Consider the following 18,886-nt stretch of genomic DNA (forward strand, 5'->3'; position numbering starts at 1 on the left):
GGGTATCATAAGTCCCAGCAAAATCTTCCCCCAATAACTTGACAGAATGGCTCAAGTGGAGAAAACAGAAAAATCCCACTGATAAAACTCATATCTGTCTGCCATTGTTGCTGTTGTTATCTGCACTATTGTTGAATCGATTTGTGGCACTGGCTGCTGGTGATGTGGATCTCTGACACAATAAGCAGTCTGAGATAGAGAAACACTGAATTGTTGCTGTTTCCACAGCCAGTCTCCACCGCTGAGCTGAATCAGACTATCAGACAGATAGCTGATCTGCACTTAATGGCTCCACTTAAACTACAAACAGAATATACAAGTCAAAAAGTAGAATAGCTTAAAAATATATAAACAAATGAATAAATACTTAATGCAGGACTTATAAGTAAATTAATTAATTTCTACACTTTATTATACAATTTACAGCAAAAACAATGACTCTGCACTCTTCATTATTATTTTGGAACCCATATTTTTGTAATTAAGAATTGATAAAACATCTATGTGTAATGCAAGACAGGTTTAAAAGTACAATTAAAGGAATAGGTATATTTAATAAATTTAAACAAATATGACTGTATGTTTAAAAAATCTTGTTCAACTTTGAAGTGTTGGGAGCACATCAGTGTACGGCTCGAGCCTTTTTCTGAAATTCCAGCAAATAATCATTTGGTTTGTCTGACATACAAAATACAGTGGAGGCACTGCCATGGTTAGGGTCTGCAGTGTCGCCAGTGGTGTTGGGGATCTTGTCAAAATTGATGGACATGAACACAGCAAAGTACCATCAGATTTTGATCCATCATGCAATGTGTCTTTGTGGTAGCATCTTCATTTTCAGCATGAAAATGATCCCAAACACTCTGCCAATGAATTCAATTCAATTCAATTTTATTTATACAGCGCCAAATCACAACAACAGTCGCCTCAACGTGCTTTATATTTTAAGGTAGACCCTAGAATAATACATACAGAGAAAACCCCAACAATCAAATGACCCCCTATGAGCAAGCACTTTGGCGACAGTGGGAAGGAAAAACTCCCTTTTAACAGGAAGAAACCTCCGGCAGAACCAGGCTCAGGGAGGGGCGGCCATCTGCTGCGACCGGTTGGGGTCAATGCAGTAAAACCATACCTAGCTAAGCACAGAATGCAGCACTATCAGTCATGGATTGGCCTCCCCAGAGCCTGGACCTCAACATTACTGAAGCAGTGTGGGATCATCACAACAGAGAACAAAACAAAAGGCAGCCAACATCCAAAGCAATGCTTTGAATGTCCTCCAAGAAGCCTGGAGAACTATACCTGTAGACTCATCAAAGATTAGAAAAGAAAGCCTGCCTAAGAGAGCTCAGGCTGTGTCTAAGAATAAAGATGCTCATACCAAATATTGACTTTCAAGCTTTTAGAATTGTACAAACTATTTTCCCCCTTATTTGTATGTTTATTTATGTTTAAATATATTTCAATATATCACTGCACCTATTTCCTTTTTTCGCAGCAGTTCCTGTGTATGCATAATATATATATATATATATATATATATATATATATATATATATATATATATATATATATGAGAGGATGTGATGAGACTGTTTTGATAGCATTTTCATTTCTTTGCTTTCCTCAGGTGGCTAACCTCCTGCGACTGTTCCAGATCCCTCAGATCAGCTATGCCTCTACTAGTGCAAAGCTCAGTGATAAAACCCGCTATGACTACTTCGCTCGCACCGTGCCCCCTGACTTCTACCAAGCTAAAGCAATGGCTGAGATTCTGCGTTACTTTAACTGGACATACGTGTCAACAGTAGCATCAGAGGGTGACTATGGTGAAACAGGCATTGACGCCTTCCAGCAGGAGGCCCGCTCTCGCCAAATCTGCATTGCCACTTCAGCCAAAGTGAGTCGTTCCATGAACCGCCAGGGCTATGAGAATGTGATCCGCTCCTTGCAACAAAAGTCTAACGCAAAGGTTGTCATCCTGTTCACGCGCAGTGAGGACGCTCGCGAGCTCCTTGTGGCTGCTGCCAGAATGAATGTCACTTTCAATTGGGTGGCCAGTGATGGGTGGGGAGCACAGGAGGGTGTGGTGAGGGGCAGCGAGACTGCAGCAGATGGAGCTTTCACCATTGAACTAGCCTCCTATCCTGTCAGAGAGTTTGAAGACTACTTTACCAAACTGAACCCATCGACCAATATGAGGAACCCGTGGTTCAGGGAGTTCTGGGAGCACCGGTTTGACTGCAGCCTACAGGAGCCTGGCTGTGCTGACTACAGCTTACGAGATGGAACTTTCGAACAGGAATCCAAAATCATGTTTGTGGTGAACGCAGTCTATGCGATGGCCTATGCCCTGCACAACATGAGGCAAGCAGTGTGCTCCAACACATCTAAGGTCTGCGATGCTATGAAACCAGGTAATGGCAAAAGGTTCTACAAGGAGTTCATCTTGAAGACCAAATTTGAAGGTATGCACAACATAAGTAAACAACAAACATGAAAAAAAAAAAGAATTTAACATGTTTTTTTAAATGGTTGGAAGTGGTATATATTTCACCATGGATACAAAGGAAATAAGGGTTGCAAAGAGCCATGACACAGGATTAAGCAAACAACTTCTGCTGAGCAGAGAAAGGCTTTGTAATTATTCATTGAATTGGCACTGAAGAAACAGCGGGCAGGGAACATATCTGGAACATACTTTTCTTAAAATAGTACTGACAGGAGGAATGAATGAACAAATTCAGAGAACAGCTGTGGCTCAGCAGGTAAAATAGGTGTTGAATAGGTGCATTAATCCTAAGGTCAGTGGTTTGGATCCTTGGATCCTCTAATTTGCTGTCAAAGTGCCATTGCCCTCCTGAACTCTAACAACATATGCGTGAAACTGTCTTATGTTAAAAATGTGACTTGTAGTATAAAGGGCTTAGAGGGGTTGATAGGAAAAGCTGTATATAACGCAGTGCATTTACATTTCCTGTTACATGAAATAGCAGGAAAAAAAAGTATTTTAATTTAAATTATACAAAAACATAGCACTGTTCTTCAGTCCATGAATTGAACTTTGGCTCTCTTTTTCTTTTTTTGCCTTTTGTGTTATTCTTATATTCTTATTCTTATTCTTATTCTTATTCTTATTCTTATTCTTATTCTTATTATTATTAGTATTATTATTATTATTATTATTATTATTATTATTATTATATTCCTGGCTTTGAATTTTTAAATCCTTTATATTTCCTTTAAGTCTTCATTGCTGTATTTTATGCTTCCCACCAGCACCATTCAAACCTGCAGACACAGAGAACATGGTGCGCTTTGATTCAGTTGGTGATGGCATAAGCCGCTACAACATCTTTCATTACCACAAAGAAGAGGGGAAGTTCGTCTACAAGAAAGTTGGTTACTGGGACCAGAGCCTGACCTTGAATACCACCATGATGCCCTGGCGTGGTGATGTGCCACCAACCTCCCAATGTAGTGACCCTTGCAGGAAGAATGAAGTGAAGAGCATGCAGCCTGGTGATGTGTGCTGCTGGATCTGTATTCCCTGTCAGTCCTACCAGTACCTGCAGGATGAGTTCACCTGTGCTGACTGTAGTTTTGGTCAGTGGCCTCTGGCTAACTTGACTGGCTGCTATGATCTGCCTGAAGAATACATCCGGTGGGAGGATGCCTGGGCTATTGGGCCTGTTACCATTTCTTGCCTTGGCATACTGTGTACCCTGTCAGTAGTAGGTGTATTCTTCAAGCACAATGAAACACCGGTGGTTAAAGCAAGTGGACGTGAGCTCTCCTACATCCTGTTGTTGGGAGTGCTGATGTGCTACAGCATGACCTTTATCTACATCACCAAGCCTTCCACAGCTGTTTGCACCCTACGCCGTCTAGGCCTGGGGACCTCCTTCGCAGTATGTTACTCAGCTCTCCTAACCAAGACGAACCGCATCGCTCGCATCTTCAGTGGGGTAAAGGATGGAGCGCAGCGGCCACGTTTCATCAGCCCGGCCTCCCAGGTAGCAATCTGTGGTGTTCTTATCTCCTGCCAGCTTCTAGTGGCTGTTATCTGGCTGCTTGTGGAGGTGCCAGGGGTTCGAAAGGAGGTGAGCCCAGAGAGGAGAAACATTGTTACGCTCAAGTGCAACAGTAGGGACAGCAGCATGCTCATCTCTCTCACCTACAATTGCATTCTCATCATCCTCTGCACCGTCTACGCTTTCAAGACAAGAAAGTGTCCCGAAAACTTCAACGAGGCCAAGTTCATTGGATTTACCATGTACACCACCTGCATCATCTGGCTTGCCTTTCAGCCTATCTTCTACGTCACAGCCAGTGACTACAGGGTAACTATCCAGGATTTTTTTTTTCTGATAAATAGCAAATTGAGTATTTATAATTCATATTTCTATAAACCTCTAAAGCCAACTTATGTGGAGTAGTGCAAACAAAGTCTATAAATGACTGTCCCCTGTGTTTTTACCATCCCTGAAGAGGGTGTCACTTTCACATTCCATTTGATCACCTTCACCTAGACTCATGAAAGCTTTCTTTTCATGTGAGTTGAAGGATCTTTCAAGAAAACAACAAAGACTGGAGACAGATCAGGTCTGAATATACCCATAGAAATAGTTAAAGACAGTCAGATTGATTCATTAAACCGTGGCATTACTAAATGCTCTTTGACCCATTTTTTCAGCTAAGAGATGGATTCTAGAGATTTACAATAGGTTTTGTTTTTAAAAACCTAGGCTAAATCCCAGTGGGAACCCATACAGGGAACACAATAAGCAACATTATGGTCTGTATTAATAATCATTTCGAGCGGCCTACTGTTGCCCATTTTGTGGCACTACCTCCCTAATAGGAAATTTGACAAATCTGCTACAAAGTTGTCGCATAGGGATAATGTTTTTGCAGCATTTAGCCTTTAAAAAAATCACTACAGGCTAAATTTAGTCTGTAGTGCATCAAACTACACTGAATAAACATGCTGAATATGCATTGTGACTTTAGCCATATAGCATATTAGTCTTATTAATATCTGCATATATAAATGCATTTATTTATTTGCGCAATGTGACATAGGATAAATAAGACAAAACATTAAGCATAAAACTGACAGACCATGTAAGTTATGAGTGCTGATGCCTTAGGCAGTCCCAAGGCTACTGTCACAGCATTTTGGTCGAAGTGTGCAACAAGGCCTTTGTTGTGCAAACAGATAGGGGGGAGGTCTAGGGTCACACAGGGTTTGTATCATGAGAAACCTCTGGCTTTTCATGACTGTTGTAAGCAGCCTTTTGGGTACTCAACCCATGAACCAAAAGCCAACTTTCCTGATCCTTAGTGGCTCCTAAGAGACCAGATACATTTTGTAGGAAATAAGGCTTCATACTAAAATTGCAACCGAGAGATTAACTGAAGGAATGAGGGGTTTCACACTGCACTGGAGATCTTGATGATTTGGTTCTGTGTGACAACAATAACAATGGCTGTGGGTTCAGCTGCCACATTTCAAATTAGAGTTGGATAACACGGTAATATCGTAATGAGGGTAGCCTAGTGAATCATGATGAGCCCAAGGTTTTACTGTTATGTAGACACATTTTCTTTCATGTTCAAAACCTTTAATTTTTTTCCGTCTCCTTTCTACAGTATAGTTTGTGTAGTATGAACTTTACTCACTGGGTAATAAAACAGTGAGTAAACAACCTATAAAGGCTAAATTAAAGTACATTAAATTGTGCTTCATAAAAGGGAAGGAAATTTAAGAAAGAGTAATAAGCTAAAACGACATTAAATGCAAATGTCTAACAATGAAATACATCATACAAATACAGCTCATGTTGTGCTGTTGCAAACACTGGTGGTTTCTAATTACTTGTGTAATCTGTTTAAAGGGAATAGCTGCTAGAAAGTTATCTTTATGGCTGAAAAGGATTAGGAGCTGCAGAGAGAAGGCAAAGTTATGTTACCAGGAGTCCTGGTGGTGCTTTTCACTACTTATTTTTGAAGTTGAAATGCATGATGACTTCTCATATTTCTGCAGTGCTGTTATTGTGCAGTATGTTTGGGAGAGATTTCACTTCATGCTGTGGTTCTGCAAATAGAAGTTCCTGGACTGCAGGGGTAACCAGTGGGGTGGGAAGAGACGGAGCTCAGGAAGATGACCCCAGCAGTCAGCTCACATTAGCAACTGAAATATGACTAACAAGGCTCCGACTTTCCAGGACGGCCAGCTGTGCTTATCTCTCTTTCGACTTCTTGCCCTCATGTTCATGCGCATACAAATGGACAATTAGAATTGCTAACAAACGCAGCTGAAAACCACACACTGTTCAAAATGCAAAATATGGCTAATAATGTGAGAATAATAACTATACAAAACCTGAAAGGGACAAATTTGATTTCTGTTTTTCATTTTGATTCCATCCAGGTAACGTTTTCTTTTGCTTGCTGTTTCTTGAACAAAAAGTTGATTATCAGTTGTTAACCTTCTGTTAAACATCTAATTTATTATATCACTATTTATTAGCAAAGCTTATATCCATGTATAAGTGAATATTTGTTACAAGGTTGTGTTTGGTTTTTGATTGACTTTTAGAAAAGACGTTAATGTAAAGATTGATTAATGGATGTTTGAAAGGAACCACACATTAAGGTTAAGGTTTGTAAATAACCAGAACAGGGAATAAATGAAAATATGAGTGATTTGATCAAAGGCTGTGTGAGAGAGAAGAACTGGGACCAGGTGGTCTTTGAATGAACTTCATTAGTCTTTTTGAAGACCAAATGGGAAAAAAAAAACAAAGAGCAGACTGATGTAGCCATCATTACACACATGCTCTCTTTCATCCCAGGTACAGACCACCACCATGTGCATCTCCGTCAGTCTGAGTGGCTCCGTGGTTCTCGGGTGCCTCTTCGCCCCAAAGGTCCACATCATCCTTTTTCAGCCCCAGAAAAATGTGGCCACACTAAGAGTCACAACCAACCGCTTCAGTACCACAGTTTCTACGTCTGCCTCTGCCCCCAGCTCCAGCTTCTCAAAAGGTACAAATGCAGAGTATACAGAATATGGTTCTTTACTTGTAAAAGAAACTATTATACAACAACTATTATACAACAACATAAAGACAAAGGACTACCAGATGGTCTTTAGCTCAACATGCTAACATACACACTTTATATGGTAAATATGAATATACAGCCAGGAGATTTAACATAACTTATCAGCTAACATGGCTTTCTCCAATATTAAACAATCAGTCTACGTAAAACTTACTTATGTTGGAGATTATTTAATTTGTAGACGAGCACAAATGGGCTGCAAGCTGAAAAACCTGTTGTTTCAGGATTTGCCCATTATTTTAATTGGCCTTTTTATTTTTAATTTTATTTATTAATGATATTTTTTGCATATTTGTCACACTTCACAGGAAATAAAAAGCCCAGTCAAACCAACTTGGCCCTGTGTGAAAGAGTAATGCTTTATCGCATTGTTCTTGCTGCCAGCAGTGTTGGTCAAGTTACTTGAAAAAAGTAATCAGTAACTAATTACTGATTACTTCCCCAAAAAAGTAATCCCGTTACTTTACTGATTACTTCTTTTCAAAAGTAATTAATTACTTAGTTACTTTTTAAAAACACAATTTACAACCTGAATAGGTAATAAAGCGATAGATCTTTCAGCCCAATTCTACTTTTTCTGTATAATCCATCATACAAAATGTAATCAAATGGAAAAGTCTCTTTTTTTAAACTTGTTTTATCAGTTTTAATCTTTTAACTTTATGCATCAAGTAAAAATTAAATTATATGCACCATTCTCTGACTTGAAGAAATTAGTTTAACATTTAAGCCTATTTTCTGCACATTCCAGCACATAAAATAAAATATTTTTTGTGTTTACACTCAGTCTTTCAAATAGATGCAAGTAAAACACAGCAGAAAATAAATAAAGTCAAAGACTAGCGGTCCTGTTGCTCTAGTTTCACCTGTAAAGCAGGACTTGGGTAGGCGGAGGTTTACCCTGGTGCAGGTGAGCCGCAGCGGTCAGTGGAAGAATCCACGAGTTTCTCTGTGAATTTCCCATTATGTCGTTGCGCACTCGGTGCTTGTTTAGGGGTTTCTTTTTCGCTGTAAAAATACGTTTTCTTCCCACGCACAACGGACACTAATGTTTTTGTCACTTTTTATGGAATCAAACTCAAAGTAAGGTCAGTACTTCCACGCTTTAAACGCTGCACGCTCATACTCTCTCCCGCACTCGATATATTATCCATTGTTGATCTGCACACAGCTGTTGTCACCAGCAAAAAATCACAATTTTAGTAACGCAGTAACGCAGCGTTCCTACAGGAAAGTAACGGTAATCTAATTGCCGTTTTTGCGATAGTAATCCCTTACTTTACTCCTTACTTTAATAAAGTAATCAGATTACAATAACGCGTTACAAGCAACGCGTTACTGCCTAATCTCTGGCTGCCAGGGGTGCCAACACCAGTTATTAGGTTTAGGGAGCAATTACTTTTTCACAGCACTGTAAATGAAATATACAGTACTGTTTAAATTTGTGAGGTGCTGGCAGGCAAATAAGAATATGCCTGTCTGTGTTCTTTCTAAGATGAGATACCCTTTTCCATACCGATAGGGCATCTTACATAATTAAAAAATTAAGTAAGTATTACAAAAAAGTAAGTAATTAAAATGTATAAGAATCACAAAAGTGCTTCACAATAAAATCAGAAATAAAACTGGGTAACAGTTGACAGTTTCACTGTGAAACTCAGATCAAAATGACAGCATTGCAGTAAAACACTGAAATATCATTTATTTCATTTTTTAAAAAAATGTATTATTCTTATTTAGTAGAACATGGGTAAGAGTGAACAAATTTCTATATAATACTGAAAGGTTTTTCCTGCTTGTTTCTGTAGTTTTGCATCAGCATAGCTCTGCAATTAATAACCATGCCATTATGTTTTTCTTTTCATTTTGGGTAAGAGAAAGTCTTATCTGAAACCAATTAATAAACTGACTATGTTCACAGACAAAAAACACATTAAATATATATGAGACGTTTACATGGTTCTATAGTGAGCGTGCCATTTACTCTTTTATAGCTGGGAGACCTCACACTGCTTTTAGTCCAAAAGAAAAGCTGCGCATTAAAAGGCTTCTGACACTTTATGCTTTATCTCGTCTCTTAGACTAAAGTGATTTCTGTTGTCAGAAAAAAATGATGTAAGAAATAAAAAGTATTTAATTGCTGCAATTAAAAGTAGGAATTCAACAATGTAAGGATACTGTCTGGAAAATAGCACTGTAAGCTGTTATGGATTTCTGGTTGCAGTATTTCACATTGTTCAATTATAGCTAGTGATGAAGCAACCGGACAGAAACTGTATTGTTTTGTAACATTTTATGTGCAAGTCTGTATAATCGTGATCAGCCAAATAAACTTCACAATAAAAGTCTTGCACAAAAAGGATACCTCAAAATTGTACTTAAAGACAGGGTGCCTAATGTATTTGGACCACTTGCTCCTCACAGCTTTTATCTCTGGTTTGCAGGAAACTCTAACATCACTGCTTTTATTCCCTCAGGATCAGCCTCCAACTATGTGCCAGCAGTTTGCAACGGGCGAGAAGTGGTGGACTCCACAACATCCTCTTTGTGAAAAACATTCCTCTCTAAGCAGAAGCAACCATCCTGTCATCAATCATCCTTCCATCCAACAGAGCTGTGTATGACAAAGCCCCCATGGCATCTAACATGTTGCAGAGAGATAACTAGACTGACAGTGGCAATGGTAACTCTAACTGTGAAAGCGTAACGATGTTCTTACAGTGAGCAGTATGTATCAACTGTAAAGCCTTTTTTTTTGTATAGATTTAATATGCGGTGATCTCCTTGGTTTACAGATAGATGTGATTAAATGCACCGTGCCTTGTCCTAAAGAGTCTTGTTGTCAAATGGGTGGTTGTGAAGCAATAGTGTTATACAAAAACAAAAGGCTGTTCTTATTGTGTTCTTACAGTGCTGTGAATATATCCAGATGTTTAGACATTGACAAAAAATGCTTTGAGATAAAGTTAGCCCTTCTGTTAAGCAAAATGTGTGACTAACTATAGTGAATGTGATGAAAACTAGGCAACTAGACAACATAAAGGACGTGTGTTAATGTAGACTGGTATAGCAGTGCGTGCTTACTTGTAATTTATGTAAATAAAATGTTCTTTTTTAATATTAAAAGATCAAATTCTACTTTGTTTGGGTTCCCACTTTCAGTCAAATTCAGAGGAGCTATGCACAAGAATCGCAATCGAGATCTGGATGCAGGATTAGCCGATTTCTGCCATCTCAGTAAATTTTCAGTTACCAAACTAGTGCAGGATAGCTGTTGTTTTAATAGTTGAGTACCTGCAATTGTACATGGGGAGAAAAAAAAGTTCACACGAATCCTACATTTACACATTAAATGCTGACTGGTGTTTTAGATGTGAAACTGTACCCACTGTCTGCCTGCAGCATAAATAGAAGTGACTTTATTAAAAATTTAAATGTTATTGTCTGCATGTTTAACTGTGAAAGAAGATGATACCGTTTTTCCCCCCTATATGGCATACAAAATTAAGAGTTGGGTAATAAAAACGATTCCTAATGAAAATGGCATCAACAGGTCCACCCGGGTCTAAGTGGACACCTGCAGGATGACTGAAGATGGTGCAAATACCAATTCTTGGTAATTCTTGGTTATTATATAACAATAACTGTCACTGACATAATGTCACTAGTCAACAGCTTGCAGTCCCCGAGGCTGGTCTGACAAATCACTTGTATAATTAAGATTTTGTGCACTTTCCCTCCTGTAAATACCAAGTAAATGTCAAGTAAAGTAAAAGTAGAAATAAGCTGTAAACCTTTTTTTTTCTTATTACTAAAAGATGCCAATATACTTTCAATTACATTTTTATGAGATTCAAATGATATGCTGGTCTGCTACCACCATATCTATGATTCACAACTTTTGATCTGACTCCTCCAATACCCTACACACAGAAGCAGTCATCACTTTGCCAGACACACTTACAGCCTAACTTTCATAGAACATCATGACACTTCAAAACTTTATGATCACAAAATAGAACCAGCAGTCTTTTTTCCTCTCCTACAATTCAGCCTCTTCACACTTTATTTTTATGCAGGGATGCCTTACCAACAATGCTTTGACTTCTTCACTAAACCAAAAGTTGTTATTGCCTTTTAATAACAAGAGGAATCCACAGACAACAACAACTGTAGAAACAGATACTTTATTTTTTTTTTTTTAAATCCAGACAGTAAGTGTAAAAAAAAAAAAAAAAATCCTGAGATTTTATTTTTTACTTTTAGATCTTTAATTTACAAAAGGAAAAGCATTTAACAGTTTTCTATTCAGCGCTTTTAGTTTCCTCTGGATCAGAGGATTTCCTTTTAAGAGGAATAACATAAATTCCATTCTTGGCTTCCTTTAGTCTCCACCATCGTCCCAATCTGTAAACAAAACAAAGATTTATTTACAAATCATTATTTTAACACTAACAGTTCACTGAAGATTAATGATTAACCACCATATGGATTGTTAATTAAAAAACAAATAAGGAGGGATGGAGTAATAAAACACTGGAGAAATGGTTTAAATCTGATATCTGGTAACAGGTCATAAACATTTTGTATTAAACGATCACCACAGTGAGCTTGAGGCTTTCAGAAGAAAAATTGAGGATGGGTTGCCCACTCAATAGAAGACTGCAAAGAATTTCATCATCTATGGTACATTAAAAATCAGAGATCCGGAGAAATCTCTTTGCACAAAGGTTGAAAACCAGTAATTAATGTCTGTGATCTGTGTGTCCTCAGGCAACACCGTGCTGGAAACAGACAATTCTGAAGTACAAATCAATGCACAGGCTCAGGCACACTCCTGAAAACTGTCAGTTCATTAAAACTCTAGCATGCAAAGCAAAAACCTCGAGGGAATAAACAGTGATTGAGAAATGCAGAAGCTGTCTCTGAGCCCGAGCTCATCTAAGATGGATTCAGGTAAAAAGCACCTCTCCAATGCTCCAATAAAACTTTTTTGGAAAACACGGATATTGCACCTTCGGAAATAAAAAAGGGTGGGGGACCACCTGACGTGTTATCAGTACACAGTGTAAAAACACTGCTATAGAGCAGTATTAATGCACACAGTACGAGTAACCTGCACATCTTTGGAGGCACAATTAATCTGACTGACATATCAGCTAGGCCATTTCCTGATCCCGAGGTGTTGGTATTTATAATGACTGATAAACATTTACAAAGTGAAGAAGAGACAAGATCCCTTCAGATAAGTCATAAGTTTTGATTGCAGATGAAGGCAATCTGTAACTTCCCTATAAGCAACAGATGAATCAGCAACAGCTGGTCCAGAGAGCAAACGAGTAATTGGTCAATACAGGTATTAGTCATAAAAATCCTATCTGTCGGACAAGGTTTTGGATTAATTAAACTGTACTGTAGAGAACAGTTCGCTCTGTGGTAGCTGGGATAATCTCCCCCCCCCGCCCCCCGCAACCCTGAAATGGATAAGTGGAAGAGAATGGTAAATGGTAAAATGGACTGATTCTTATATAGTACTCAAAGCACTCTATACAACATGCCACATTCACCCCATTCACACAAGCACCACCTTGTATGCGTCTAAGTGTTTAGTACCATTCACACACATTCATACACCAATGAATGAGTGAAGACTAGGGGCATCCAGGGATCGAACCACTGACCTTCTGATCAGTAGATGACCTGAGCTACAGCCATGAGTGGGTGGATGGATTTACTATAGAGCAGCTCAAACCCTCCAGTACACAAGAAAACATTTTGGATTTCAAATTACAATAATCACTGTCGGTTCCCCTCAGCAATTTTCACAGCGGTCAAGTTTAACACTGTTTGTTTCATATGTCAATACAATCAAAATAAAGAAAAAAAACAAAAAAACAGTTCAGATTTACATGTCATTCTGTAAAATCTGTAACTATGATCGACACACCAAAACGAAATATCCGATCCACAAAAGTTGATTTTGTTCATCTGGACAGATTTTCAGTGGGAGAAATGTTTCGTCACTCATCCAAGTGAATTCTTCAGTCTCAGCTGACTGCAGGTTTCCCCAACATGAACAGAATCATCTTTTGTGGATTTACTGACCTGGATGATTGAGCATGCATCAAGACAAAATATCTGATCCACTTGCACATTTTATTTTACCTTGCATTCAGCTAAACTGATCAAAAATACTACATGACAAGTGTGACATTATCCAACATCATACTTCCTGGTTACCTTCAGTTAGTAACTGCATAACTATATGAATGAGGCCAAGTCAACCTAAAAATTCTAAAATGTTAAAGATGGATTAACACTGCCACCTAGTGGATGTTTTGTCCACTGAACATGAACTTGCGCTGACATTCATTAGTTTTCAGGAACTTTAGTTTCTATGGAAACATGAGTATAAATGTACCTGTGCTCCTGTCCAACTCCTGCCACCAAGAACTGACCAGAGCTTGAAAACTTCAAACTGTTGACGAAACCAGACTAGGCAGGAAAGGAAAGTAGAGAAAGAAAATAAACATTTATGCAACTTATTATTATTTATTTATTTAAATGAGAGGAAAGGGTTAACTGCTTACCACTGGTACACTGAACAGAGGCTCAAGCCCACGATAATTCTGGCCACATTTCCACACATTAACCTCTGAGTTGTGGGAACCTGCAAGGAAGATCCGTTGTTATACAAAGCCAAATGACGACAGCTTTCTTAAACACCAACCTAGGCTGATGTATTACTTTGATGTCCTTTTCATCAGGAATGAATTTATTACTTGCACTGAATACATCTGCATTCAAACAAATCACCCGTAAAACACTTTATTTACATTATCCTGCGAATAAAAACGGGTCCATGTGTTACTGAAAAGCACATGAAGAGGTTTCTCACAGCTATAGGCACCTGAGGCAATAGTATCAGAGTTCTGAAGTGCCGCCACTGAAGAGACCCAATGAGGCTGCTCAATCCCTGCATCACCATGGCAACCGTGGGCCCGTTTCACTGTGCTGAGAGGTTTCTTCTTGTTGACACTCCAAAGACACACAGAGCTGAGGTTGTCAGGAAATATGAATGAGTTAGTTCACACCATTACACACCGAATAAAATAAAAATGGAGAGAAAGAAACTGAATCAACATAAAAATAGCAGCAAATTCTTACCCATCATCTGCTCCTGTTACCATGTGTTCCTCATTTATGAGTTGGATACAGTCAATTGAACCCCTTAAGAAAAGACAACAAAATCAGAGTTGTCAGTCTCACTGTATGCTTAAAGAAAAATAGACTATAAATAAACATGCATTTATGAATGTGTACATCTATTTAAAAAAAAAAAAAAAAAAAAAAAAAAAAAAAATCAAGCTGTGCTGTTAAATTTTCAGAATGAAAATTACTCCAATACATCTAATATCAAAAGATTTTATATAAACCAACCAACAGACATGTTTAATGGTAGAGGGACAATAAAAACCATGCAGCAGTCAAAAAGGTAGTAACAAATAATACTCTTAATTTGATTTCTTTCATATTTTTTCAAACTTTATATGAGAGTATAGTGCCAGCAGCAGAAGAGCAAGATCATCCATGAGAAATTGTGTTGATTTTTGGCCATTTTTGGTTGCTCCCTTATTTCCCTAGGGGTTGCCACAGCAGATGGGATCTGCGTGTATGATTTGGCACAGCCAGATACCTTCTGACACAACATTTATCCAAGCCTGGGACTGGCTCTCGGAGTAGCATGACTCTGGGTTTGTTTGCTCTCTGTCTTGAACTGAAGATCTTTTGCATGTAAGGTTAATGTGTTAACGACTACACCACCGAGCCACTTCTTTCTTCTAGTGGTTTAGCTGACATTTGAAGTGTCTAAAAATAATTTCCTAGTGGTTTCTAATTTTAGATTTATTAAATTATTTTTTCAGGCCAAAAAAGTAAAATGTGATTGGTTCACAAACAGTGCTTGTGAACAAAACTGCGTGTAAACCATGTGTATTAGCACAATATTTCCATATTACGTCATCTGTTTTGGTCAATATTTACCCTATTCCAAAAGACCATAGGTCAAAAATGCTCAAATTTAGAATTAAATACAACACTATAAAATATTAAATTGCCTATAAAGAACAAAATGAGAATGTGTAGACTTTAACATTTTTCATATATACTAGTTATCTTATTTTAACTATTTATTGCATATGCTGAAGAATGTGGGGGTTTTCCAATATTTGCCATGAATTTCTCATCTGAAGCCAACAGATGAGGTGCGCCTTGCTATCCACTGTCTTCTCTTTCTTACGTTCTGCTTAGATTCCCCCCCCCCACACCAACTACAAAGTCAAAAGTTTTAACTTGAGCTAGTTTGTCTTTGGGGAAACAATTTTCAGCATACTTGTCATTCCAGCCAAGCATCGCTTTTTCTGTTTAAAAATAAATAATAACAATTACCACTCCTGTGGAAACACTCTGGCTTCATTCTCAGGTTCTCTTATTTCAGATGGTAATTTTGCATATATTTTTAATGCAGACTATGAACATTTCTGTGCAATTATTAAATGCTTTTATATGAATCTTAGAAAACAAGCAAACAGACAAAGCACCTGAATTTGTGCACACTGGTGAGAACAAGCAATGCACAGAAGTCAAGAGACTCACTCATGGCCATGGAACACCAGCTGAGACTCTTCAGCTATCTTCCACACCCGTACGGTACCGTCCCGCCCTCCTGCAGTCACACAGCGCTCACGGCTCAGGCTGTCCAGTCCTGTGATCGAGTCCTGATGGCCAAAGCTACAGGAATTTACAGTCACAGTTAATTTCACACACTAGAGCCAAATGAATGTGAGAAATTATTTTCTGATTGGTCACTCACAGAGTTTCTACATATGCATTCTCATCCACATTCCACACTTTGATTGAGCGGTCATGAGAGGCGCTGTACAGATCATGAGTCCCCTTCCTGAATGAAAGGCCCTGTGAAGGAAAAAGAAGATTGTGTTATAAGAGAACTGCAGGTATCACCTACACACAGCTGAGATGTTAAAATGTCAAAATTGTAGCCAACTAGTGAGGGGAAAAAACAAAAAAAACAAAAAACCATCAAGAACATACCGACACAGCACCTTTGTGTCCTGTAAATTTATACAAATGTTTACACGATTCTGCCTCCCAAATCATGATCAGGTTGTTCATGTCTCCAGTGGCCTAAAAATATGTAAACAAAGACGTTATGGTCACACTTTGGTAAGAAAGGTAGAATAAGCTGGATTCCCAAAATTGGTAAAAGCAGGAATTGCTGAGGAAGAACTACTCACCAAGTACTTGCCATCCGATGATATGGCCATACACAAGATGTGGGCTGTATGTCCAACATGGCGATCCTCTGTACCCTTCCTTCCACCGGGTATTGTATGTATTTTTTTACCACTCTCAACATCCCCTAATGAGAACATTTCCAAACATATTATTATTAAAGCATTAGCCTTCACAACTGTGAAATAATTTGAATTTGTTTTCATGACAGGAGTTTTAAAAAAATTATAAGGATTAACTATACACTAACATTTAATGATGGAGCAGTCTTTGGCAGCAGAAAAGATGTACTTGTCATCTGGAGTGATGACCAGGCACGTAATTGGAAGTTTGTGTCCTCTGAACATCCTGATCTCTGAAGGATCTGGTGGTATGAGCTAAAAACAAGCAAACAAAAAACACAGAAATAAATAACATTAAACTTCTTATTAGACACACAGCGGGATTAAAAGGATGAAAATTCTGATAATTACATCTTTGGCGATGAGCCGCTGGAGCTTTCCTCTCTGTTCAAGCTGATGGGAGAAGGAAAAAATAAAATAAACTCACATCCACAGAAATATCAATATTATAAACACAAGTCCAGCAAATCAAGTACAGTAGATCCAAATTAAATTAAAAAAAAAAAAAAAAAAACAGTATCGATGAGATACTGTTTTTGATGTGATCAAGTGCAACCAAAATATTTCTTGCATCTGATCATAAGATGTAAAGCTGCAAATTACAGTTACTGAACTGTAACCCAGAAGACCACATCAGCATTTTTACATCAGTCATTACTTAATTTAGAGAAAATTGTCTTATGAAACTGAAACTAAACTGTGGCCTAACTAAACGTTGAAAAATCATGGGAACAAAAAAAAAAAAACCTTATTAAGATTTGATTTAGACATCTGAGTTGAATCTATGCCATAGGAATGTCATAACAGCAAACCCCTCTGAAACTCTGAAGTGTAGTCTACCTCTATGTTGATCAACCTGTTCAGTACTGTCAATTCACTCATCCAAGTGACTTCTGAAGAAGTCATGTCAGTCTTCAGAGACTGAAGAAGTCACTTTGATGAGAAGAAGTCACTTGGATGAGTGACAAAATGTTTCTCCCACTGAAAATACTATGTCCAGATGAACAGAATCAACTTTTTGGAATTGAGAGCATAATAATTATTGCCAAAATATAAGGACCCACAGATACCATCAAATGTCTGCCTCAAGTAAAAAAAACAAACCAAAACAAAAACAAAATACTGAGCGCATTTCTGCTACATATTCAGGAGGACTTGCGTTACTGCCCAGCATAGAGCGATCCATTCATACAAAGGAGCAAGTGCAAATCGACCAGAAGTGAAAACTCAATTAATGACAGGATGAACAGCGTTCACAACAGAATGATCTAAGGAACATCTGGCCAACAGGCTCAACAGTTTGTAATGTTAGGTGTAGAGTTGGCAACAAGATATTTTCATTGTGAGGGGACAATCTGAGTAAATGTTAGTACACAGAGACATAGCTTAACACATGCAACTGGCAGTGTAATAACCAAGTCATGTAAGGTACCCTGGTACTACAACTACCATTTAAACGGGCTCACATAGGAAATGTCTTACCACTTCTTCTTGAAGTCTTCCCGCAATTAGATCTGTCTCAAAGGAGGCTTCTTCTGCTTTATTTTCCTCTGAAGATAAGAAGAATTCATTTCAATCATTCTGGAATAAAGAATTTTAATGTTGTGCCTGTGTAAATGACACAAGTGTACCTTCTTCCTTGAGCTGCTCCAGGTAAAGTTTAGCTAATCTCAGCTTCTTCTCCTGTGGAGTCTCCTCATACTCAATCTGCTCGGTGGACTGCCTTTTCTTTGGCGCTGTGGCACTGGAAAAATCAAATTATCACAAAGATCATTAAGACTCGTGCTTTTATTTAGAGGCTAAAGGCTTGCGATTAATGTATAACCCCCACTGAAAACGCACCTCTCCGTCTCTGAGTCGCTGGAAATCTCTTCATTATATTTCGAGCTCGATTTCTTTGCTCGTAATTTGCCTTTTCCGGTAGGATCCACATCACCCTGCGAGGGGGAAAAAATACGATGTATCTACCACAAAAGCGTAAATAAAAGCGTTATAACAACAGTTGAAATCAGTTAAGAAGCCACGAGTGAACCCTATGGTTTAGCTTACCCGCTAACCGTTCAATTCACCTACCTTTCGCTTCGTGCCCGCCGTATTTTTCCCCTTCTTGGCAAACTTGGGGTTTTCTTTTGTTTTTATAAAGAATGATGAAGACATGTCGAAACGCAACAAGCAGCGTTTCAAAACTGACAACAGTTATGCAGCGTTAACTCTTCAACTTTCTCAAGCCGCAAGTCAACATTGAACCCACATGGGTCGACTGCAACCAAACTAGGAAGCTCACACGGGCCGCGAGCGTACACTGATTGGCTAATTGT

At 38.4% G+C, this 18,886-nt stretch overlaps 2 protein-coding genes across 6 annotated transcripts in view; one reads left to right on the forward strand and one right to left on the reverse strand.

Moving 5' to 3' along the window:
• Nucleotides 1-10,238, forward strand: part of grm2b (glutamate receptor, metabotropic 2b) — a 31,171-nt gene extending 20,933 nt beyond the window's left edge. For 3 of the 4 annotated variants that reach the window (XM_040002091.1, XM_040002096.1, XM_040002099.1), the window contains exons 3-6: nt 1,634-2,471; nt 3,283-4,346; nt 6,864-7,056; nt 9,612-10,238. In XM_040002091.1, the coding sequence (XP_039858025.1) occupies nt 1,634-2,471; nt 3,283-4,346; nt 6,864-7,056; nt 9,612-9,685 (2,169 nt within the window). In that variant the 3' untranslated portion in view covers nt 9,686-10,238. Of the gene's footprint in view, nt 1-1,633; nt 2,472-3,282; nt 4,601-6,863; nt 7,057-9,611 lie in introns of those variants that run through there. The other variant, XM_040002106.1, reaches the window with a different exon arrangement.
• Nucleotides 10,239-11,368: 1,130 nt separating this feature from the next.
• Nucleotides 11,369-18,841, reverse strand: rrp9 (ribosomal RNA processing 9, U3 small nucleolar RNA binding protein). 2 transcript variants are annotated; one of them, XM_040002119.1, is made up of 15 exons: nt 18,642-18,841; nt 18,411-18,505; nt 18,200-18,312; nt 18,051-18,118; nt 16,920-16,961; nt 16,697-16,823; nt 16,449-16,573; nt 16,246-16,338; nt 16,007-16,107; nt 15,790-15,924; nt 14,302-14,364; nt 14,033-14,190; nt 13,725-13,804; nt 13,556-13,629; nt 11,369-11,541 (listed from the first exon to the last, which is right to left on the reverse strand). In XM_040002119.1, the coding sequence occupies exons 1-15, from the start codon at nt 18,723-18,725 to the stop codon at nt 11,439-11,441; spliced, it is 1,461 nt and encodes a 486-aa protein (XP_039858053.1). In that variant the 5' UTR covers nt 18,726-18,841; the 3' UTR covers nt 11,369-11,438. The 2 variants fall into 2 exon arrangements, with proteins under 2 accessions (XP_039858053.1, XP_039858063.1); XM_040002129.1 differs by having other exon boundaries at nt 14,045-14,190; nt 18,642-18,840.
• Between the last annotated feature and the right edge of the window lie 45 nt (nt 18,842-18,886).

Source organism: Simochromis diagramma, unplaced genomic scaffold (genome assembly GCF_900408965.1).
Source record: "Simochromis diagramma unplaced genomic scaffold, fSimDia1.1 OVJJ01000320.1, whole genome shotgun sequence".
In the NCBI taxonomy this organism is placed as follows: domain Eukaryota; kingdom Metazoa; phylum Chordata; class Actinopteri; order Cichliformes; family Cichlidae; genus Simochromis; species Simochromis diagramma.